General features: G+C 41.4%; 1 protein-coding gene across 1 annotated transcript in view; it reads right to left on the bottom strand.

The window, feature by feature from the left end:
* The window catches only part of LOC126282460 (arginase, hepatic), a 74,171-nt gene extending 70,496 nt beyond the window's left edge, over positions 1–3,675 (bottom strand). The window contains exon 1 of the mRNA XM_049982119.1: positions 2,481–3,675. Coding sequence (XP_049838076.1) covers positions 2,481–2,621 — 141 coding nt within the window. The 5' untranslated portion in view covers positions 2,622–3,675. The remainder of the gene's footprint in view (positions 1–2,480) is intronic.
* Between the last annotated feature and the right edge of the window lie 22,429 nt (positions 3,676–26,104).

Raw genomic sequence — 26,104 nt, 5'->3', positions numbered from 1 at the left:
TGAGGGTAGTAAGTATTATATTCAAATGTTTTATGTTTATTTTCTAACATGTTTCACACCCACGAGAATCATGTGATTATGTGGGTCTAAGGAACGAACACTGAATCTCATCTATACAGGAAAGGATGACACTCTGTGGAAAAAACATCTGGAACACCAAAAAATGCTTTCCCTGACTTATCAAATCTGCTGTGACGTCCATCATTGGGGTGGCAGTGCCAAGACAGAAGAAAGCTAGATTGTCATCTGGGAGATGTGAGGTGTATCCCCAACAAAAGGACCAAAAAACCAAAACTACACACAAGACTTGCTGTATGTTAATAAGCAAGGAATGTTAATTTTCAGTTTGCAAAGAATTTATCGGTTATGATTTGGATTATGTAGAGTGCTTTAATTTTTGTCATTATGACAACTGCATGTTAACATCTTCATAGTCATTAAATATACCTTTAAAATGCTCTAATGTTGTTATGTATACATGTACATTCCAAATTTCCTGAACAGTTTAATGGAAATATTTTATTTTTCTAACTGGGGTAAAAAACACCCCACACATGTAGTAACACCATAAAAATACATGTGTGCACTTACAGGTTATGACAAGGCAGATTTAAATGTCATATCAATACTGAGCCAATTAGAGATAAAGCATTAGCTTAAGTGGGGAAGACCTGTCAAAGTACTGCTGCCATGGTCTTTTAAAGAATTATGCTGACATCCATTTTAAGTTATTTGGGAAAGAAGGTTGGAGCTCCAGGTCAAACTAATTTCAAGATCGTTAGAGACAGAGCACCAACTTATTTGATAAGGAGCCACAAAGCAAACAAGTGAAGGAATATTTCAGAAATGATCCTAGTAGTCACCTAAACCAAACTTTCGTTAACAGTAGGCCTAATGTTCATATTAAAATGGTTGTTAACCTGTCCAGAAAACAGACAGACATACTAGTCTCTGAAATCAGTATAAAGTTATGAATGCTTGGTGTCAAGAAGTAGATATAACTGGCAACCATCCACTGTAAAAGGAAGGGCAGTGACTTGTTTTTTCAAAGTAGATGCTTTTTTGCTCTCTTGGTATAAAAGGCAATGATCCAAATCAATCATTCACAGACTCATCATTGCCCTGCCCAAACAACTAAGGATAGAAACTTTAAATTTGCCGAGTGTGTTTGTCTTATACTGCAGGCATTGTTTACGAATGGATTTTTTGATATTCCATCCCTAAGGGGGGTTAAATAGGGGATTAAAGGCTTTGTGAAAATATATTGCTAATAAGGCATTTTTGAAGCTAGAACTACAAAATTGGTAATCGGCTTTTCGGTCAAAAATTAAAAAAAAAAAAAATACATTCAGCATTTTTGTGAATTCAACTCCTAAGGATTGAAACAGGGGATGAAAGATTTTTTGAAAAAATATTGCTATTAAGGCACTTTTGAAGCTAGAACCTAGGAAATTGGTATTTGGCTTTTCGGTCAGAAATAAAAAAATATATGATTCAGCATTTTTGGAAATTCACCTGCTGAGGGCATTCAATGGGGAATGCATTTTTTAAAAAGAAAGTATCCCATTACGAAAGCATTTTCAATGCTAAATCTATGAAAATTTGAATTTCGCTTCTCATTTAAAACTATTAAAAAATACGTTTCACTCTTTATGGAATTTCAGCCCCTATGGCGGTGAAATATGAGATGAAAGATTTTTATAAAAATATTTAATTAAGTAAGCAATTTTGAAGTCAAATCTTTATGTGTGTTCTCTGTTTGAAATAAAAACACGAATGACTAAATGCGTGTAACGTGAAGCACAAATACAAAAATCAATACCATATGACCTGTCAGGAGCTTGATCGCAGCACCTTTTCAATATAGTTCAACCATCTTAATCAACGAGACGCTGCTGGTGAAGTGATTCAGTGTCGAAAATTTTGACTTGAATGATCAGGTAAATGTTTGACACGAACTACTCTTGAGGTCACTTATTAACATGTCTTCACACTCAAATTAGTAACAAATATCCTGTCTATTGGTCTGTGTGCTGCAATGAGGGCCTTATACCAATGGAACCGAGCTGAAGCAATAAACATTTTAAATTAGCTACGATAGCACAATGTGGGATACCGTAAGTGACCTATGCAGAATACCAAAAACTAAAGAAAAAGACATATTATTTTTTCGTCTTTAAATACGGTATAGGCCGCACGCCAGAAGCCATTGATTAGCCTATCATTTTTATAAGTCATCAATCAGTAGAAATATCTTACATCGCGATTTTTATGTATACATTACATAAATTATTTGACGTCAGATTGGCAATACTATAAAATTAGCTCCCTGCCACTCAATTTCCGACGCAACTTATTAGCAGACTATCATAGTGCGATCGCAAAGAAAAAAACAAATAATATTCTAAAGTCTCCAGTAGATGGCAGACTGTTACAAAACGGCAACAATCAAAATCTCTGACTGCCGGTAAACAACTTACCTGTCCTTTGTTGAAGGGAACGCCAATAACTGATACTTTCTTAGTGAATACTTTTTGGGCGAGTCCTCTTTTGGTTTCCAGCAGAGTGCTGAATTTGAAAACAGTCTTCGCAGACGAAGTCATTCTCATAAAAGATGCCATCTTTCGAAAGAATATCCAGAAAGCATCCAGCAGGAGCTACGAACGGCACAGGACTGAGAAGGCGCTGCTGGCCTTATGATGACCTTCTTATCGGAACCTGACAGATCGCCCCAAACAGTCACCGTTGCCGGTCGCACTGGTCCTTATAGATGTCCGTGCGCTTGTTTACACAACAGTTGCTCCACTGTCGAACTCCGATGACCAGCGGCCAACTAATCGTCAACACACGGTACACACGCAGCTGTTTGTCCGATTACGACACCAAATATTCCAACAATGAGTGAATGACAAGGAAAAATATCTATATCGAATGTTTTGTACACATTTGCCGTGAAGAACCGTCTTTCCTACTCTTTCGCTGCCCAATCTAAACAGGGCACTCATCATCAGAATTTTACTCGCTGAATGGGAAGTACCATATTTGTCTACGTCACATTTTTTTTTTGCGGATGGGTCGTAAGTACTAGGATCTGTGTCACGTAAACATGAAGGTTTTTCGATAATTACCTGTTTTTCTGTCCTACAAAGCACTTATAGGTAATGTATAACCGGCATCCGTACGCGATTTTTTCCAGTCCATCTTCATGTGCTTACCATTAATTGGCAAAAACACTCTTAACAGAATTTTCTATCGGGGAAGAAGAAACTCGCCAATACAACACGAGAACTACAACAAATTTTAACATTGCAAGAAACTGGCTTACAACACAATTTTACAAGTTCTGCACGTTTTAATGCATATCAACATTTTAAAATAAAATTACTATATACGCTACTTTGGAAACTAAGAAAACTGTTAAAGTAGGTGTGTATAATACACTGGTTTTGAAGCATCTGTGCGTAGCAGTATTTACTCTGAAATAACGCCAAGTAACATATCTGTTACAAAGTAAAAGAGCAATAATAAACATCGTTTCTTGATTCATGTAGTACTGTATGTAGCATACACTTAAAAAAACAACTGCTGGTATACGTTTCCTAAACGGAAATGGCCGATTTCCTTCTTCATTCTAAGTTTGTGTTCCGTCTCTTATAACCTCATCGTCAACACGTTATATAGCTAATACCGTCTGTTGCGACTGTAATAAAGTCTTATTTAAACCATAAGTGTTGCGCTTTATTTTAAAGCAGCTTGGGTAGTCATTATAACAATATGATCTTCCTTACAATGCTGTTTGCTAAAATCATTGAAAGCTTTCATGCTTTCTGCGCGCACACTCTCAGCTGCGGACAGTAAATGCCGGCCTTGGAATCTGGCATCTAAAAGTGTGATCTACAATGACTCATTCCTTCAGTTTCACTTTATTCCTTATTTTATAACACATTTATTGTTTGTCATCCTCGGTTTCATTGTGAAGAGGCACAGTCCAAATTGTTCCAGCGGTTATTAGACATATCGAATGCATTAACGAACTGGGTCTCTTCAGTTGTTTCATAAGCAAGCGTTGATTTCTACACCTGTGTGCTTTTTTCTTTTTTTAAGTCGAGGGGGGGGGGGGGGGACGGGTTGGCCAGTTCTTTCGCCGAACAGCCTCTCGTTTCAAGAATTCCTCCACCTGCACTGTTCAATACGCTCACGCTGAGCAAGGTGGCGCAGTGGTTAGCACATTGGACTCGCCTTTGAGAGGACGCTGGTTCAAACCCGCGTCCGGCCCTCCAGATTTAGATTCCTGCGACTTCCTTAACCCTCTGACTCACAAGGTTTTTTTATTACATTGAGTACTGCTGGGTTCAATATGACCCCAAGTAATTAGGACGGCATATACTGGCAGTATTTTATTTATTTTAATGAACTAATATAAGAGCATACATTACTAATCGAAACCAGGTGAACTATGTATATGAGCATTTACAGATCTTGTCTTAATCTTTGATCTTAGATATCGTTAAATTTAAAACAAAGCAACTCTTTACATTTAAAGCAAAGAATCTTGTTTACAGATAAAAGAAAAGCATCTTCTGCACGTCTTCTATCCACTGAACTTTCGCATGGGGAGCACCGTCCCGGTATGCACTTGTGCTGAAGGAGGAGGATGAAGAAGAGAAGCTTTACTGCGCCGACTTCTGTTTTGGGACTTGTTCCTCGTTCCAGAAGAAATTCTCTTCCTTTGTAGTTTTTTTTTATTCCAGTCACGATTTTAGCCCAGACAAATTCTGAAATCATTTAGGGCATTAATGTCCACAACATTATAAAAAATAACCACGGGCCATCATCTTGTCATACATTTTGTCGTGTAGGTCCTGACTAACTTGTCCATTGTGTCTTCAACTGATTTAGTTGTATTATAGTCCACGATTATAATAGGTTTTGCTGCTTCGCCGTCGCCTATTTCCTTTCTGAAATGCATAGTACTCAGCAATGTCACTATATTACCCTATTTTGGGGCAATAGGAGACTATTGTAGCTGATTTCTGGATCCAAAGAGACGTGAAGCTGCAGTTTTTCCCCTTGCTTCGATAAATTCTACAGGTAGCAGATTTTTTCTTAGTGTTACTAGCAGAGGCATTTGTTTTCGTTCTAGTTCCTTTGCAAACTCCAAACTAGTAAAGAAATTATCTGTTGTGACACTTCTAGCACTCCTGGATAAATGTTCTGTCAATTCTAAAACTTCTCTTTTCCCATGATTTATTTCTCTAGGCTGGCCTTCGCCCTTCCCTGTGTACACATGCAGGTGTGTGACATAGTAATTAGTGCTGTCACATACAGCCCATATCTTTATACCGTACTTACCTAGTTTTGAGGGGATGAACTAGCGAAATGGACAGCTACCCCTGAAAGTTACCAGTTGTTCATCGGTTGTAAAAGTGTTAGCTATGATTAAGTTGTGCTCTGTGCAAAATTCTACCAGGCGGCTTCCTCTTTCATTTCTTAGCCCCAATCTATATTCACCTACTACATTTCCTTCTCTCCCTTTTCCTACTACCGAATTCCAGTCACCCACGACTATTAACTTTTCGTCTCCCTTCACTATCTGAAAAATTTCTTTTATTTCATCTTATTGCACAGGATAGAGTAGCATGGAGAGCTGCATCAAACCAGTCTCAGGACTGAAGACCACAACAACAACAACAATGCAGTTCTTGCACACGCTGAGGCAAAACACTAGCAACAACTGAGGCAATATACAACAACGGCTGAGGCAAGAAATGGCAACAGTGGGTATGAAAAATAAGTGAGAAATGTTAGTTTCATTGTTGCAGGTGTTTCGTATTACATCTCTTCAACGTAACATTCGTCATTCATGTTACATTCAAGACACAAAACAAAAATTTAGGTTGGGGTCATGCTGACCACAGTGGTACTCGATGCATAAATTTTAATATGTTGTACAGGTAAAACTGAACAATATGCCATTGTATACAATCAACTTAAAGAGTCAAACTCATAAATTTTCAAAATAATCGTTTGGAAAACAAGAGAGATATACAGGGCGATACAAAAGGGTACGGCCAAACTTTCAGGAAACATTCCTCACACACAAAGAAAGAAAATATGTTATGTGGGCATGTGTCCGGAAACGCTTACTTTCCATGTTAGAGCTCATTTTATTACTTCTCTTCAAATCACATTAATCATGGAATGGAAACACACAGCAACAGAACGTACCAGCGTGACTTCAAACACTTTGTTACAGGAAATGTTCAAAATGTCCTCCGTTAGCAAGGATACATGCATCCACCCTCCGTCGCATGAAATCCCTGATGCAGCCCTGGAGATTGGCGTATTGTTATCACAGCCGTCCACAATATGAGCACGAAGAGTCTCTACATTTGGTACCGGGGTTGCGTAGACAAGAGCTTTCAAATGCCCCATAAATGAAAGTCAAGAGGCTTGAGGCCAGGAGAGCGTGGAGGCCATAGAACTGGTCCGCCTCTGCCAATCCATCGGTCACCGCATCTGTTGTTGAGAAGCGTACGAACACTTCGACTGAAATGTGCAGAAGCTCCATCGTGCACGAACCACATGTTGTGTCGTACTTGTAGAGGCACATGTTCTTGTAGCACAGGTAGAGTATCCCGTATGAAATCATGATGACGTGCTCCATTGAGCGTAGGTGGAATAACATGGTGCCCAATCAAGACATCACCAACAATGCCTGCCCAAACGTTCACAGAAAATCTGTGTTGATGAGGTGATTGCACAATTGCGTGCGGATTCTCGTCAGCCCACACATGTTGATTGTGAAAATTTACAACTTGATCACGTTGGAATGAAGCCTCATCCGTAAAGAGAACATTTGCACTGAAATGAGGATTGACACATTGTTGGATTAACCATTCGCAGAAGTGTACCCGTGGAGGCCAATCACCTGCTGATAGTGCCTGCATACGCTGTGCATGGTACGGAAACAACTGGTTCTCCCGTAGCACTCTCCATACAGTGACGTGGTCAACGTTATCTTGTACAGCAGCAACTTCTCTGGCGCTGACATTAGGGTTATCGTCAAATGCACGAAGAATTGCCTCGTCCACTGCAGGTGTCCTCGTCGTTCTAGGTTTTCCGCAGTCGCGAGTCATAGGCTGGAATGTTCCGTGCTCCCTAAGACGCCGACCAATTGCTTCGAACGTCTTCCTGTCGGGATACCTTCGTTCTGGAAATCTGTCTCGATACAAACGTACCGCGCAACGGCTATTGCCCCGAGCTAATCCATACATCAAATGGGCATCTGTCAACTCCGCATTTGTAAACATTGCACAGACTGCAAAGCCACGTTCGTGATGAACATTAACCTGTTGATGCTACGTACTGATGTGCTTGATGCTGGTACTGTAGAGCAATGAGTCGCATGTCAACACAAGCACCGAGGTCAACATTACCTTCCTTCAATTGGGCCAATTGGCGGTGAATTGAGGAAGTACAGTTCATACTGACGAAACTAAAATGAGCTCTAACATGGAAATTAAGCGTTTCCGGACACATGTCCACATAACATCTTTCCTTTATTTGTGTGTGAGGAATGTTTCCTGAAAGTTTGGCCGTACCTTTTTGTAACACCCTGTATATTTCAAATGTGCTTATGGGGTCTTATTGACGCCAGTGGTACTAGAAGGATTAAATCGTTCCAGGCAAATGCCGGGAATGTTCCTATGAAAGGGCGCAGCCGATTTTCTCCCCCATCCTTGCCACAATACGCACTCGTGCTCCACCTCCAATGACCTCGATGTCGAAGGGGCGTTAAACCATTTTTTCCTTCCTGTCTAATGCGATCGTGCGTTGTCATCCATGAAAGTGAAGTCAGAGCCAAATGCACACCTGAAAAGACGCAACACGGGGATGGAGTACAGTGTCACAATAGCGTTGACTGGTGAGTGTGCTGTGTTCAAGGATCTGTAGATCAGAACGGCCACGTAACATTATGCCTTCCACATCATAACAACTGGGCCTGCAAAATGATCATGTTCGGCAATGCTACTGGGTCCCCACCCGTTGCCATACGTCAAGAATCGCTACTCAGACTTAATCTGATGTCATCCGAGAAGAACGCGTGACTCCACTGCTCGGTCTAGTATCTATGCTCTAGACACCACCGCTAACGGTGCAGCCTGTGTGCAGGTGTCAGTGGAATACAACGTACTTGTCGGCGGGAAAAGAGACCACCTCCATGCAGTTGCCGTGACACTGTAGTGCTTGAGATTACGTGCCTTACAGTCCTGTTGAATGTGGTTGCAAATGTACTCCCTGTCCGACGTGGGTCGCTTCTGCTACTGTACTCGACCACCGCCTCTCCGTCGGGAAGCAGTACCTGTCGTTCGGAAAGCTCCCCATGAAGGTGAGACAATGCCGCGAGCAACACCAAACTGTTTTACTTGACTCGCCACGCTTCGTTCTTCCCCAAGTTTCTCGATGATTCTTCCCCTTGTGAAGTCATCCAAGACCCAAATGTTGTTTCCGGGCTATTTTGTAACGAAGAACGCCACCGCAATGCAACACAATTGCCAATTGCTCACTGACTGACACGCACTGTCTTTTCCCGTCCCTTCAACTGTCTCGTGTTACAGAACCAGCCCGATTTGGTGCTGTGGTCTCGCTGACCTCTTGCCATGTGACGTTCTGCTTTCGGTGCACGACTATGTCACCTCTGGCAACATGATCCCAACTTTCATTTACTTCCACCGAGTTGTTAATTTATTACGTTGCTTTATCTACCTCCTAAGGGATTTCAGAGCAGTCACCAGACGCTCTACTTTTCTTAAAGAAATATGTGAGACTGTGGATGGCTACTCAGCATCCCTATGATGCCAGTAAGATCTGTAATTGGTGACCTAATTAGTAAACAGATCGTCCCATCTATGGAATAAAGTGAAATTAATTAATAAAAAATGGTGCAATGGAAACTACTGCAATCTGGTTTGACAATAGGGATGGCGCTAACAAACATGCAAGGCAGTTCCATAGTTCTCATAGATACATTAAAGAAGGATTTTATCAGGTTACTGTATGAAACTAAAGGTCATACTCATGTTAAATTTACACAGAAGAGCCAAAGAAACTGATACATCTGCCTAATATAGCGTAGGGCGCCAGCGAGCACGCAGAAGTGTCGCAACACGACGCGGCATGGACTCGACTAACGCTGCCACCGTGAATCCTGCAGAGATCTCTTCTGAACAGCACGTTGCAAGACATCCCAGATAGGCTAAATAATGTTCATGTCTGGAGAGTTTGGTGGCCATCGGAAGTGTTTAGACTCAGAAGCGTGTTCCTGGAGCCATCCTGTAGAAATTCTGGACGTGTGGGGTGTCGCATTGTCCTGCTAGAATTGCTGAAATCCGTCGGAATGCACAGTGGACATGAATGGATGTATGTGATCAGACAGGATGTTTACGTACGTGTCACCTATCAGAGTCGTATCTAGACGTATCAGGTGCACCATATCAGTTCAACTGCAGACGCCCCGCTCCATTACAGAGCCTCCACCAGCTTGAACAGTCCCCTGCTGACATGCAGGGTCCCTGGATTCATGAGATTGTCTCCATACCCGTACACGCCATCCGCTCGATACAATTTGAAACGAGACTCGTCCGGCCAGGCAACATGTTCCATTCATCAATAGACCAATGTCGGTGTTGACGGGCCCAGGCGAGGCATAAAGCCTTATGTCGTGCAGTCAGCAAGGGTAGACGAGTGGACCTTCGGCTCCGAAAGCTCATATGAATGATGTTTCGTTGAATGGTTCGCACACTGAAACTTGTTGATGGCCACGCATTTAAATCTGCAGCAATTTGCGGAGTCGTTTCTTGCATTTTCTGAAAGAATTGCAGGAGTCACAGCTATATGCTGTCAGCCGGCATGCGCAAGAATTCGACAGATTTGCGCGACATTGTTGCGTTGATTGCTTTCAACTCGCTCGTGTGACGCATCCTAGAATACTGCTGAAATGTGTTGGACTCGTACCAGATTGGACTAACACGGGATATTGAACGTATACAGAAAAGGGCAGCACGAACTGTCACAGGTTTGTTTAAATCAGGGGAGAGTGTCATAGAGATAACAGAAGGGACTGAAATGGCAGACTCTTGAAGACAGACATAAACAATCCCGAGAAAGCCTATTAACGAAGTTTCAAAAACCGGCTTTAAATGATTACTTTAGGTATATATTACAATGCCCTACGTGTCGCTCACACAGGGATCTTGAGGATAAGATTAAAATAATTACTATTCGCACAGAGGCATTCAAGCAATCATTATTTCCGCGCTCCATACGTGAACAGGAAGAACCATAATTACCGGTACAATGGGATGTACCTTGAGCCATACACCTCACGGTGGTTTGCAGAGCATAGCTGTAGATGCAGATGTAGATAACAACGGTGAAGCCACTGATCACAGCGACACTAAAGCAGAGTTATTAAACACGGTTTTTCGAAACTGCTTCACCAAAGAAGACGAAGTAAAGATTCCTGAATTCCAATCACGAACAACTGCCAAGATGAGAAACATTGAAGTAGATATCCTCGGAGTAACGAAGCAGCTTAAATCACTTAATAAAGGCAAGGCCTCCGGTCCAGATTGTATACCAGTCAGGTTCCTTTCAGAGTTGTTGTTGTTGTTGTCTTCAGTCCTGAGACTGGTTTGATGCAGCTCTCCATGCTACTCTATCCTGTGCAAGCTGCTTCATCTCCCAGTACCTACTGCAACCTACATCCTTCTGAATCTGCTTAGTGTACTCATCTCTCGGTCTCCCTCTACGATTTTTACCCTCCACGCTGCCCTCCAATGCTAAATTTGTGATCCCTTGATGCCTCAAAACATGTCCTACCAACCGATCCCTTCTTCTAGTCAAGTTGTGCCACAAACTTCTCTTCTCCCCAATCCTATTCAATACCTCCTCATTAGTTAAGTGATCTATCCACCTTATCTTCAGTATTCTTCTGTAGCACCACATTTCGAAAGCTTCTATTCTCTTCTTGTCCAAACTAGTTATCGTCCATGTTTCACTTCCATACATGGCTACACTCCAAACAAATACTTTCAGAAACGACTTCCTGATACATAAATCTATATTCGATGTTAACAAATTTCTCTTCTTGAGAAACGCTTTCCTTGCCATTGCCAGTCTACATTTTATATCCTCTCTACTTCGACCATCATCAGTTATTTTACTTCCTAAATAGCAAAACTCCTTTACTACTTTAAGTGTCTCATTTCCTAATCTAATTCCCTCAGCATCACCCGATTTCATTTGACTACATTCCATTATCCTCGTTTTGCTTTTGTTAATGTTCATCTTATATCCTCCTTTCAAGACACTGTCCAGTCCGTTCAACTGCTCTTCCAAGTCCTTTGCCGTCTCTGACAGAATTACAATGTCATCGGCAAACCTCAAAGTTTTTACTTCGTCTCCATGAATTTTAATACCTACTCCAAATTTTTCTTTTGTTTCCTTTACTGCTTGCTCAATATACAGATTGAATAACATCGGGGAGAGGCTACAACCTTGTCTCACTCCTTTCCCAACCACTGCTTCCCTTTCATGCCCCTCGACTCTTATTACTGCCATCTGGTTTCTGTACAAATTATAAATAGCCTTTCGCTCCCTGTATTTTACCCCTGCCACCTTTAGAATTTGAAAAAGAGTATTCCAGTCAACATTGTCAAAAGCTTTCTCTAAGTCTACAAATGCTAGAAACGTAGGTTTGCCTTTTCTTAATCTTTCTTCTAAGATAAGTCGTAAGGTCAGTATTGCCTCACGTGTTCCAACATTTCGACGGAATCCAAACTGATCCTCCCCGAGGTCTGCATCTACCAGTTTTTCCATTCGTCTGTAAAGAATTCGCGTTAGCATTTTGCAGCCGTGGCTTATTAAACTGATAGTTCGGTAATTTTCACATCTGTCAGCACCTGCTTTCTTTGGGATTGGAATTATTATATTCTTCTTGAAGTCTGAGGGTATTTCGCCTGTTTCATACATCTTGCTCACCAGCTGGTAGAGTTTTGTCATGACTGGCTCTCCCAAGGCCGTCAGTAGTTCTAATGGAATGTTGTCTACTCCGGGGGCCTTGTTTCGACTCAGGTCTTTCAGTGCTCTGTCAAACTCTTCACGCAGTATCGTATCTCCCATTTCGTCTTCATCTACATCCTCTTCTATTTCCATAATATTGTCCTCAAGTACATCGCCCTTGTATAAACCTTCTATATACTCCTTCCACCTTTCTGCCTTCCCTTCTTTGCTTAGAACTGGGCTGTCATCTGAGCTCTTGATATTCATACACGTGGTTCTCTTCTCTCCAAAGGTCTCTTTAATTTTCCTGTAGGCAGTATCTATCTTACCCCTAGTGAGATAAGCTTCTACATCCTTACATTTGTCCTCTAGCCATCCCTGTTTAGCCATTTTGCACTTCCTGTCGATCTCATTTTTGAGACGTTTGTATTCCTTTTTGCCTGCTTCATTTACTGCATTTTTATATTTTCTCCTTTCATCAATTAAATTCAATATTTCTTCTGTTACCCAAGGATTTCTAGCAGCCCTCGTCTTTGTACCTACTTTATCCTCTGCTGCCTTCACTACTACATCCCTCAAAGCTACCCATTGTTCTTCTACTGTATTTCTTTCCCCTATTCCTGTCAATTGTTCCCTTATGCTCTCTCTGAAACTCTGTACAACCTCTGGTTCTTTCAGTTTATCCAGGTCCCATCTCCTTAATTTCCCACATTTTTGCAGTTTCTTCAGTTTTAATCTACAGGTCATAACCAATAGATTGTGGTCAGAGTCCACATCTGCCCCTGGAAATGTTTTACAACTTAAAACCTGGTTCCTAAATCTCTGTCTTACCATTATATAATCTATCTGATACCTTTTAGTATCTCCAGGGTTCTTCCACGTATACAACCTTCTTTCATGATTCTTAAACCAAGTGTTAGCTATGATTAACTTGTGCTCTGTGCAAAATTCTACTAGGCGGCTTCCTCTTTCACTTCTTAGCCCCAATCCATATTCACCTACTATGTTTCCTTCTCTCCCTTTTCCTACACTCGAATTCCAGTCACCCATTACTATTAAATTTTCGTCTCCCTTCACTATCTGAATAATTTCTTTTATTTCATGGTACATTTCTTCAATTTCTTCATCATCTGCAGAGCTAGGTGGCATATAAACTTGTACTACTGTAGTATGCTGATAAAATAGCTCCATATTTAGCAATTACATTCGACCACTCGCTCACAGAAAGATCCGCACCTAAAGAGTGGAAAATTGCTCAAGTCACACCAATACCCAAAAAGGGAAGTAGGAGTAATCCGTTGAATTAAAGGCCTATATCATTAACGTCGACTTGCAGTAAGGTTTTGGAACATATACTGTATTCGAACATTATGAAGTACCTCAAAAAAAAAAAAAAAAAAAACGATTTATTGACACATAGTCAGCAAGATTTCAGAAAATATCATTCTTGTGAAACACAACTAGCTCTTTATACTCATGAAGTAATAAGTGCTATCGACAGGGGATGTCAAATTGATTCCAAATTTTTAGATTTCCAGTAGGCCTTCAACACCGTTCCTCACAAGCGTCTTCTAACCAAACTGCGTACCTACGGAGTATCGCCTCAGTTGTGCGACTGGATTGGTGATTTCCTGTCAGAAGGGTCACAGTTCGTAGTAATAGAAAGAAAGTTTTCGAGTAAACGAGAAATAATATCCGGCTTTCCCCGAGGAAGTGTTATAGGCCCTCTATTGTTCCTGATCTATATTAACGACATAGGAGACAACCTGCGTAGCCGTCTTAGATTGTTTGCAGATGATGGTGTCATTTACCGTCTTGTAAAGTCATCAGATGATCAAAACGACTTGCAAAATGATTTAGATAAGATATCTGTTTGGTGCGAAAAGTGGCAATTGACCCTGAATAAGGAAAAGTTTGAAGTTATTCACATGTGTACTAAAAGAAATCAGCTAAATTTCGATTACGCGATAAGTCACACACATCTGAAGGCTGCAAATTCAACTAAATACTTAGGGATTACAATTACAAATAACCTAAATTGGAACGATCACATAGGTAAAATTGTGGGTAGGGCAAACCGAAGACTGCAATTCATTGGCAGAACACTTGGAAGGTGCAACAGGTCCATCAAAGAGACTGCTTACACCACGCTTGTGCGCCCTATTCTGGAGTGTTGCTGTGCGGAGTGTGATCCGCATCAGGTGGGACAGACGGATGACATCGAAAAAGTACAAAGAAGGGCAGCTCGTGTTGTATTATCGCGAAATAGGGGAGATAGTGTCACAGACATGACACGTGAATTGGAGTGGCAATCATTAAAACAAAGGCGTTTTTCGTTGCGACGGGACTTCTCATTAAATTTCAATCACCAGTTTTCTCCTCCGATTGCGAAAACATTCTGTTGGTATCCACCTACATAGGGAGAAATGATCATCACGATAAAATAAGAGAAATCAGAGCTCGCACGGAAAAATTTAGAGCTCGTTTTTCCCGCTTGCCGTTCGAGAGTGGAACGGTAGAGAGACAGCTTGAAGGTGGTTCATTGAACCTTCTGCCAGGCGCTTTATTGTGAGTAGCGAAGTAATCACGTAGATGTAGACGTAGATAATGACAAACGCCTCGCCCAACGACTCACCATGCTTTTATCCATTGCTAGCTCTCCGTATACATTCTGCAAGCGCCTATGAATAATTGTCATACTCTGGTTTTTTCGCCTAAAGACTCTCAGTGATAGTTCTCTGCTTGGAACGCATCTCCATTACAGACACCATTTTGAAAGCTACGTATAGCGTCGCCACCCTACGAAACTTTGTGGAACAGGAGGGGGTGAAGCGGGAATATTCCACGATGTCCCACAATAACGTCCGCATTTTGTATCAACCGAAATTGGCTGAGAAAGAAAATGTGTTGCATTAATTGCTGAACGCCACTCCTAGCAGTAGATCAACGGTTGGTGCTGCGACTGGCAGTTAAGTTATTGCTCGTAAACAGGTGGATAGGTCCATAACTGTTCGATTACGTTACTGGCGATATCAACGCCAATAAACCGATATCCCGAAACCCGGTACCAGTTGCAGGTGGCCTTCTAACAACTTCCACGTGCAACAAAAATCAGTACCGTATTTCACTCAATTATTGGCCAAATTTAAAAAAAAGCTAATATGCTGTCATAATCTACTCATTAAGAGCAGTAATCTTATGTTGAAGTACAGTCGACTCTCGATAATTTGAAACTCAAGGGACCAGCGAAAAAATCCAAATTAGCGACGGTTCAAAATAATAGGAGTTCAAATAATCGAGAGGGGCGGAGGAAAAAAAATTAAATTAACGAGAGTTTCATTGCGAAGTAGATTGCAGTACATACGTACTACATACACAGGGGGAATCTTATTAGCATTTAAAAAACCCCGAACCAACGTGGATGACGTCGAGGCAAGTAATTTGATATCAGACGCGTGAGGCAGCAAACGTCGGGAAATACCCGAAAAGAGGATGACGAATCTTGACCGTGTGACGTCACCAGATGACGTGCCTCGCCGGACGCAGAGTGCCTATCGGTCGGTCGGCCTGATCGTCCCAACCCAAGTAAAGGAGACCACACCGTGGTTCAGGTCGAAAACAATCGATTTTCGGTTTTCATCATATTTCGATAGATTAAGGTTTTATTTAAGTACACTGAAAAGGATTTTGATGAAAAAATTTTTTTTCGAGCATTTAAAGAGCATTTTCCTACCACGTGTGTTTATGTCCCACGCCCACTTTTCTGTCACCCATTTTTCTGCATATGTTTTAGATCTTTATATCCTCTACATTGCACTTTATGTATTTTGTTTTTTACTCCAGAGTGTGTTGGCTATCCTTGGAATGCAACGGTCGGTATTCTTTTGTTTCTGCTGTTTGTAAACAACACCCTTTCAAACACGCGGTTAGTTTTGTTCAAGTGTGATTGCGAGTGGTTGTTATAGGAAACTTGGAAGTATACTATGAGCAGGCAATTAGGAGAAATAAAGAAAATCTGGAGGCAATGAAGAGAGATGTTTGGGCCAGATTCTTCCATAAGTCTTCTACTGATGATAAGCCATGTCAAGGGTTGTGTCCGTCAGGAGAAAATTCGTGGTGCAATACAACTGGAGAATCTTATTCTCACCAGCATTCTCTTCCTGCTGGTGTTATTACATCAACTAAACCTATTTTCAGAGAGTTGGCTCATGCTGACCTTCTAAGGAAATGTCTGCATTGGCAGACACAGAACCCAAATGAATGTTTCAACAGCATAATTTGGAACCGCGTTCCTAAAACTGTATTTGTAGGCATGCATTCAATGAAACAGGAGTTCATGATGCTGTTATTACACTCAATTGTGGTAATATTGGATAGTGTTGTGTACTGAAAAAGCTGGGAATTAATCCTGGTGAAAATATGATCACTGGGCTGCAACATTGCGATAAAATGAGGATAGCCGACGCAGACAGGTCTGCATCTAATATGGCCAAGAAAGCAAGACAAACATCCAGGAAGGTGAAAAAGAAGCTGGAAGATCTGCTAGAGGCCGAAGAAGGGCTATCATATGCAGCAGGACAGTTTTAATTAACTGTAAGTAACAAATTTCAAAAGTTTTTTCTTTAAAGTCAATTTACCCCAAACTAAAATTTTCACTACATATGCCCCATTATATCAGAAACTATCATAGGTAAATGAATGAAATTTTCAGAGACTCTGCATAACATAAAAAGCCACCTCTGCTACTACATTCATTAATATTCTCCCATTAGGAAGTTCAACAAAAAATAATTTCTGCAAAAAAACCTTAATATTTTTTGTTCATAAACTTTAAAAAGTATTTCTTAAAAACTATAAAATAGATAAAGTAGATTTTAGTACAGTTGACTCTACTAGCATCATGTAACGTACAGTAAAAAATTAAGGCCCTGCATCAAATAGTTTTTTTCAGAAATGGGTCAAATACTTGTCTAAATTAAAATGGGTTAGATAGGCAGGGGGTGGTCCCCTTAAGACAGGTGTTTGCGTCGGTGTGGCTCCTGGTCCTCACGTGCGACTTTAGCTCTTGGGGCTCAGGGTTCGAGTCTTGCTTGTGGCACGCAACATTTTTTTTTTTTTTTTTGTATTGCGCTAGACAGTTATGTTTTTATATTGAGATAAGATCTGCCATTTTATTTGCCAGCTCTCGTGATCTTCGCTGGTTTATTGCAAAGCACAATACAACAAAACTGTAGCGTATTGCGTCACAAGTAAATTAGTATAAGCTCTCGAATTGCCTCGCAACCAGTAAATGATCTACGCCTTATTTACGTCCTTAAAAAAAGAAGGCACAAAAGGGAAAAAAACCACAAAATAAGAACAGCTTCTTCTTGGTTACAGCGAGGACAATAATTTTGTAACTTCTTCGTTTACAACACACCACATTTACGAAACGTGTTCAAAAAAAAAAAAAGAAAGAAAGAAAGAAAGAAAGAAAGAAAGAAAGCCTAGTGACCGGGGTAGGACCGACAAGCCCAACTGCTGCCACTATGGCGATGTGCGTTGTTTGGTAACGTCAGATGTTAAACATTTTTCATCTACTTTGCGGGTATTTGGCGACATTTGCGGCACCATGTCTCTTATATTTAGTTACTTGCCTTAGCGTCATCTGCTTCGTTTCAGTGTCTTTTTTAAACGTTAATAAGAATCGCCCTGTATACGTACATTCATTTTCGATTTAATACTATGTTCAGAGAACCATTATGAATCGCGGTGATTTCAGCGTAATTATCGTCTGTGACTAAAATTGACATTCCTGTTCGTCTCATTTCATATATCTTTCAGTTACTTTCTGTACTATACTTCTATGTATGATTGATTGGTTGTTTCGGGGGAGGGGACCAAACAACGATGTCATCGGTCCCATCGGATTAGGGAAGGAAGTCGGTTGTGCCCTTTCAAAGGAACCATTTGCCTGAAACGATTTAGGGAAATCACGGGAAACCTAAACCAGGATGGTCGGACGCGGGTTTGAACAGTCGTTCTCTCGAATGCGAGTCCAGTGTGCTGACCACTGCACCAACTCGCTGGGGTATATACTGTCCACGTTTGCTGGAGCTATGCTGCGCGGCTGCGACGCATGATACGAAAGCTACTTTCGTCCTTAAGTTTTGCAAACCGAAAGTATTTAAGCTTTTCTTTGTTTTTAGGAACAGAGAAAACTGATATGAAGCCAATATGACGAATATCGAGGCTGAGCCAACATTATAGTATTATTTTTGACCAAAAATTCACGAATAACCAACGAAGTGTGGGCAACTGCGCTATAGTGTTTTAAAAGCCAAGGGCACTTTCGCCTCAAATCCGGGGACTTTTTCCGGATTCCTTAACGCAAACAGCGTTGAATTTGCAAGTAGTACTCATTATTGATCATTTTGCGAAATGCCGTTAAAATCGAAGAATGCACTGAGCTTAACCGTTACGCGATGCCACACTACTTCCGCTCTTGGCGATCTACAATGCTTTCACTGGAACGAATGAGCCTTAGTTTCGAGGCCATGTTTCATCACCTGTGATGGCAAGTTTCATTAGTTATCTATTGTTGTTGACCTCACACACCGACTCCTAAGCAATTTGCATTCGTCTCTCCTCCTTCCAGAGCATACGAAATAATATATTTCTATTGAACGATTTGCTGCAGACGATGGATCCACGGGGCGCGAAGAACATTGTGTGATTTAATCAAATACTAAAGTTTCTTGTGACAGAAGACATTATTATTCTTACTTACTGTGTATCAACTGCACTCCTATATCTTTCTATTAGAAATCGTATAAAAGTCTGCATACAACAATGTCATTAGTTGCAAGCAGACCTTTGACACTTGGCAGGAGGGCAATAGTCAGTTCCACAACTTCCAGTAATAGGTTCATGATGACGCAAAGGCCATCCAAGCAAGAGAAGAATTCCATCATGTCACAGACGTAGTTGGGGATAGGGCCCCGACGAAGGCAGAAAAGATGATGGACGTTCCCATGCTTAAATCGTAATTGGGCAATTGTTACTAACTTCGACGACACAATCTAATATCGCACCATGTACAGACGGGGAGAGTGGGTACAGTGTCAGCAGGGCAGAGTCTGCCTTAAATCTAGTTTACCGGTTTTAATAGGGAGTTCCATTTCGTCCTAGAATGCTTCTAAATGCGGCGGAGAAAGTCGGTTGCTGGAATTTTTTCATACTTGCATTCGCCGGTCCGGACAGTATCTTTTGCCACGGTATATTCCTGCAAGGTATTTTAAGTCGCGTGTCAAATGCCAGACAAGTCAATAAAGAGACGGTATTCGTTGGCATCGAAGGAAATTGACGGAGATCCGAAATGTAAAATAATTTGGGTGAAGTTCACGGTTAAAGCAGGCTGAGACATGGTAATTGGATGTCTCTATAGGCTCCCTGGCTCAGTAGCTGTTGTGGCTGAGCACCTGAAGGATAATTTGGAAAATATTTCCAGTAGATTCCCCAACCATGTTATAGTTCTGGGTGGAGATTTTAATTTGCCGGATATAGACTGGGAGAATCAAACGTTCATAACGGATGGCAGGGACAAAGAATCCAGTGAAATTTTTTAAAGTGCTTTATCTGAAAACTACCTTGAGCAGTTAAACAGAGAACCGACTCGTGGCGAAAATATATTAGACCTTCTGCCGACAAACAGACCCGAACTATTTGAAACAGTTAACCCAGAACAAGGAATCAGCAATCGTAAAACGGTTACTTCATCGATGATTTCAGCCGTAAATAGAAATATTAAAAAATGTAGGAAGATTTTTCTGTTTAGCAAAAGTGACAAAAAGCAGATTTCAGAGTACCTGACGGTTTTACGTACAGATAGTGTTGAGGATCAGTGGACAAAGTTTAAAACCATCGTACAGTATACGTTACATGAGTATGTGCCAAGAAAGATCGTAAGAGATGGAACAGAGCCACCGTGGTACAACAACCGAGTTAGAAAACTGCTGCGGAAGCAAAGGGAACTTCACAGCAAACATAAACATAGCCAAAGCCTTGACGACAAACAAAAATTACGCAAAGCGAAATGTAGTGTGAGGAGAGCTATGCGAGAGGCGTTCGATGAATTCGAAAGTAAAGTTCTATGTACTGACTTGGCAGAAAATCCTAAGAAATTTTGGTCCTATGTCAAAGCGGTGGGTGGGTCAAAACAAAATGTCCCGACACTCTGTGACCAAAATGGTACTGAAACAGAGGATGACAGACTAAAGGCCGAAATACTAAATGTCTTGTTCCAAACCTGTTTCACAGACGAAGACTGCACTGTAGTTCCTTCTCTAGATTGTCGCGCAGATGAAATGAAATGTCGTGTTGACAAGATGGTAGATATCGAAATAGACGACAGAGGGATAGAGAAACTATTAAAATCGCTCAAAAGAGGAAAGACCGCTGGACCTGATGGGATACCAGTTCGATTTTACACAGAGTACGCGAGGAACTTGCCCCCCTTCTTGCAGCGCTGTACCTTAGGTCTCTAGAAGAGCGAAGCGTTCCAAAGGATTGGAAAAGGGCACAGGTCATCCCCGTTTTCAAGAAGGGACGTCGAACAGATGTGCAGAACTATAGAACTATGTCTCTAACGTCGATCAGTTGTAGAATTTTGGAACAGGTATTATGATCGAGTATAATGACTTTTCTAGAGACTAGAAATCTACTCTGTAGGAATCAGCATGGGTTTCGAAAAAGTCGATCGTGTGAAACCCAGCTCGCGCTATTCATCCACGAGACCCAGAGGGCCATAGACACGGGTTCCCAGGTAGACGCTGTGTTTCTTGAATTCCGCAAGGCGTTCGATACCGTTCCCCACAGTCGTTTAATGAACAAAGTAAGAGCATGTGGACTATCAGACCAATTGTGTGGTTGGATTGAAGAGTTCCTAGATAACAGAACGCAGCATGTCATTCTCAATGGAGAGAAGTCTTGCGAAGTAAGGGTGATTTCAGGTGTGCCGCAGGGGAGTGTCGTAGTACCGTTGCTATTCACAATATACATAAATGACCTTGTGGATGACATCGGAAGTTCAGTGAGGCTTTTTGCGGATGATGCTGTGGTGCATAGAAAGGTTGTAACAATGGAAAACTGTACTGAAATGCAGGAGGATCTGCAGCGAATTGACACATGGTGCAGGGAATGGCAATTGAATCTCAATGTAGACAAGTGTAATGTGCTGCGAATACATAGAAAGAAAGATCCCATATCATTTAGCTACAATATAGCAGGTCAGCAACTGGAAGCAGTTAATTCCATAAATTATCTGGGAGTACGCATTAGGAGTGATTTAAAATGGAATGATCGTATAAAGTTGGTAGTCGGTAAAGCAGATGCCAGACTGAGATTCATTGGAAGACTCCTAAGGAAATGCAATCCGAAAACAAAGGAAGTAGGTTACAGTACACTTGTTCGCCCAGTGCTTGAATACTGCTCAGCAGTGTGGGATCGGTACCAGATAGGGTTGATAGAAGAGATAGAGAAGATCCAACGGAGAGCAGCGCGCTTCGTTACAGGATCATTTAGTAATCGCGAAAGCGTTACGGAGATGATAGATAACTCCAGTGTAAGACTCTGCAGGAAAGACGCTCAGTAGCTCGGTACGGGCTTTTGTTGAAGTTTCGAGAACATACCTTCACTGAGGAGTCAAGCAGTATATTGCTCCCACCTACGTATATCTCGCGAAGAGACCATGAGGATAAAATCAGAGAGATTAGAGCCGACACAGAGGAATACCGACAATCCTTCTTTCCACGAACAATACGAGACTGGAATAGAAGGCAGAACCGATAGAGGTACTCAAGGTACGCTCCGCCATACACCGTCAGGTGGCTTGCGGAGTATGGATGTAGATGTAGATGTAGACAGTTGGCGTCCTGGGCAAGAAACAGTCGGTCGTTATCACCATCCACTCACACTGACTGGACCATCGCCTATGTTGAACGCCAACGTGCACTGACCACTCACAGACCATAGGTGGGAGGGTATATAAAGCATGCCAAGTAAACACAAGAAACATTGCAGTCGTTGTAATGCGGAAGCGGACCAATCTGTCTGACGTCCAAAAAGGCATCATCGCTCTCTTCCGGACCAAAGGTGGAAGCATAACTGAAAGGCTAAGTCTGTAAACGGTTCGCGTGACGACATGGTTAATGTATACTGTGCATTACAAAATGGCGCTATCAAGAACCAGTGCCAAGCCAACTGTGGTGCCATAGGTGACGGCTCTGGAGATGGGTACGGGTGAATAGACGCGCAACTGTTGACCTACTGATCACCGAGGTGAAGCAAGGGACTACCAACAGGTCTCCTCAACGACCGTTCAGCGAACGCTCCTGCATATTGGCCTCCGCAGCAAGTGCCTGTTTCATGCACCCATGCTGTCTGCTGTTCATCGTCGAGGAAAGATGAAATTTGCGCGCCAATACCGCATTGAGTGGGGACTGGTGGCCTTTTCACAAGAGTCACTTTTTACGCTACATCGTGCAGATGGCCGTTGGCGTGTACGGCGTGAAACGTCTGAAAGTAAACACCCTGCAACCATCATCTACATCTACATGGATACTCTGAAAATCACACCTAAGTGCCTGGCAGAGGGTTCTTATTATTGCACTCTCGAACACTGCGTGCAAAAAAGGAACACCTATATCTTTCCGCGCGATTAGGTTAGGTTCCTTATTTTATTATGATGACCGTTTATACCTACGTAGGTTGGCGTCAACAAAATATTTTCGCATTCGGAGGAGAAAGTTGGTGACTGAAATTTCGTGAGAAGATTCCGCCGCAACGAAAAACTCCTTTGTTTTAATAGTGTCCGTCCCAAATCCCGTATCGTGTCCGTGACACTCTCTCCCACATTTCGCGATAATACAAAACGTGCTGCCCTTCTTTGAACTTTCTCGATGTAATCCTATCTGGAAAGGATCCCAGAACGCACAGCAGTACTCTAGAAGAGGACGGACAAGCGTAGCGTAGGCAGTCTCTTTAGTAGATCTGTCACATTTTGTAAATGTTTTGCCAGTAAAACGCATTCGTTGGTTTGCCTTCCCCACAACATTTTCTGTGTGTTCTCTCCAATTTAAGTTGTTCATAACTGTAATTCTTAGGGATTTAGCTGAATTTATGGCCTTTATATTTGACTGATTTATCGTGTAAGCGAAGTTTAACGGATCCCTTTTAGTGCTCATGTGGATAGCTTAACACTTTTCATTATTTAGGGTCAATTACCAATTTTTGCAGCATTCAGATATCTTTTCTAAATCGTTTTGCAATTTGTTTTGAGCTTCTGATGATTTTGTAGACGATAAGCGACAGCATTGTCTACAAACAACCTAAGACGGCTGCTCAGATTGTCTCCTACATTGTTTATATAGATAAGAAATAGCAGAGGCCTTATAACACTACCTCGGGGAACGCAAGACATCACTTCTGTTTTACTATGAACTGTGACCTCTCAAACAGTAAATCACGAATACAGTTCCGTAACTGAGACGATTTCCATAAGCACGCAATTTCACTACAAGCTTCTTGTGTAGTACAGTAACAAAAGCCTTTTGGAAATCCAGAAATGAGGAATCAATTTGAAACCCCTTGTCAATAGCACTCAATATTTCGTGTGTATAAAGAGCTAGTTGTGCTTCACAAGAACGATGTTTTATAAACCTGTGTTGACTGTGTGTCAATAGACCGTTCTCTTCGAGGTAATTCGTAATGTTCGAACACAATATATGTTCCAAAATCGTGCTGCGTATCGATGTTAATGATATACGCATCGGTCATCAGGAAGATGTTCTCGGCATTCTGGAAAGCACAATGGATCAACACAAGTATAGATCTGCACTGGGGAACCTTTCCCACCTCCACAGGTAGTTTGTTTTTCCTCGACACGATGACATCTACCAGCAGGACAATGCAACGTGTCATACAGCTGGCACTGCATGTCCGTGGTTCGAAAAGTACTGGGATGAGTTTACCGTATCCCTCAGGCCACCAATCTCCCAGGATTTAAATCCAATCGACAATCTATCGGGCTGTTCGCGTCACGGATCCCGAGCCGAGAAAGCAAGTGCGTGTGACCACGGCACTGAAGTCGGCAGCGCTCTACATGTCAGTACCTTCCAAAACTTCACTGACTCTCTTTCTGCACTTCTCGCAGCGGTCCGCTCTCCAGAACGTGGTTCAGGCTTTCGGCAGGTTGTCGCATTAATGTGACTGGACAGTGTAAATCTAAAATGTCACCTAAAATTTGTACAAATTAGAAATAGATTTATGGTTTACAGGTAGCTGGACGAAGAATGCGCCGTTGAGAACTTCAGTAGTCCCAGTATCCGAGATTTCCTATTATGACGAAGACAAAATGTATCATCAACCCTTCCACCAAACTAGTACGACAATCCAAGGCGCGCACACAAATTTAGCCGTCATCTATGGCGTATGTATCTACAATTACATACAGTGATTGCCAACTGTTCGCCGAAAAGCTCTCCATGCACAGTGGCGTCTAATACGGATAAAATGTAGTGTTCGCCCTAGAACCTTTTGCACACGACTTTGGCATACTGAAATCAGCTTCGTGCATTTACTTCCTTAGAGAGCTTGTAGTCAACAATCAATGCCAACAGTCAATTAATCAGGTCTACAAATATATACATTACAATTTTTAAAAATTATTTTAAGTGATGGTTAATTTTTTTCTTTGCGACGTTCAGAAATATTAAGGATTTCCCTCAGTCAATTAGTTTTTTTTTTCCCTCAAAGTAATGATGAAGAATCAGAAAATTCGTAGAACTGACATATTGAATGCATTAAAAAACAAAGTCATTAAAATTTGGCACAATAAGGCATTCCTACCATTTTGCTTATTTATTTATCCGAGTACAAAGAATACTAAAATACTATGTAATAAAAACTACAATCTAATTTTAATTACAGAGACCTTCACACTTTATGAGTGAAATGTTCATCAACTAGGATGGCACAGTTATTCGCTGTAGACAAGTCTTCCATGTCACAGGGATTGTTCATATCACTGCAGAGCAACAAGTGTTCAGAGAATTGCCATGCCGCACATCTACAACATCCACGATCACTGAAACTTCATCTCTTCAAATTATTGTTGCAACTAGTCACTCGTGTTCTCAGGCTGTTGAGATGGCACTCTGATGGTAGCTACTCATTTGCTGTCCATATTGCTCCAGGAGACTTCGTTCTCCACAGCTCAGTCTGAACGACATTTGCTGTACGTGGAATTCGTGTGGTTGCAAGTAGGAAGCTTCCACTGGATTTCCGAGCAATGGATGTCTTGAATCTGTATATTTTTTTCAGCATTAATAAAAAGGCGCAACTTTTAACGTCTGTTATTTGTCCCTTTAAAGCTCATTTTCGAACTTTTGGTTTCGTGCGTTGCCTGAGAACATTGCCTATGCAGCATCCAGTAATCATCAATTACCTTGTTTGTACGCAACGTAAGCAAGCATATCTCTAACATGTATAATGCCTTTCTAAGTGACAGTGTAAACATAATGTACAGCAGAGAGGACATACAAGAAGTTACATTGTGCAAACTTTTTACGACTATGCTGCCCCTGAGAGTGGAATTTACTCTCAGAAATTCATGTTTTCTTTAACTTTAAAAAATGCCTTTTCTAAAACATTCTATCACCGACAAAAGGCTCAACTACATCTACATTTCCCATGGTCTGCTGCTCTAGAAAGGAGTCTGTGATCTTCACTAACACCAGCTATGTAACTACACAATTCTCCACCTGAAGACTATGGTGTGAAGCGTCGACGCGTGTCGTGTCAAAATAAATAAGTGACTGACACAGAAAATTAATTATTTCATCTGTATTTTTCGACTGGCTCTGACTAAAAGACGGAGGAGAATAGCTGAAATTAGGGTAGAAATTACAGCCCCCCGCAAGTAATTTAAGAAAATTATTAGTTAATTATGCTTTTTAAAATCACAAAATTATGTTGGAATTTTTTATTTTCCTTGTTTGAC

The sequence above is a fragment of the Schistocerca gregaria genome, chromosome 1 (assembly GCF_023897955.1).
Source record: "Schistocerca gregaria isolate iqSchGreg1 chromosome 1, iqSchGreg1.2, whole genome shotgun sequence".
In the NCBI taxonomy this organism is placed as follows: domain Eukaryota; kingdom Metazoa; phylum Arthropoda; class Insecta; order Orthoptera; family Acrididae; genus Schistocerca; species Schistocerca gregaria.
The sequence above is the reverse complement of the archived record's forward strand: the minus strand, read 5'-3'. Positions and strand labels throughout refer to the sequence as shown.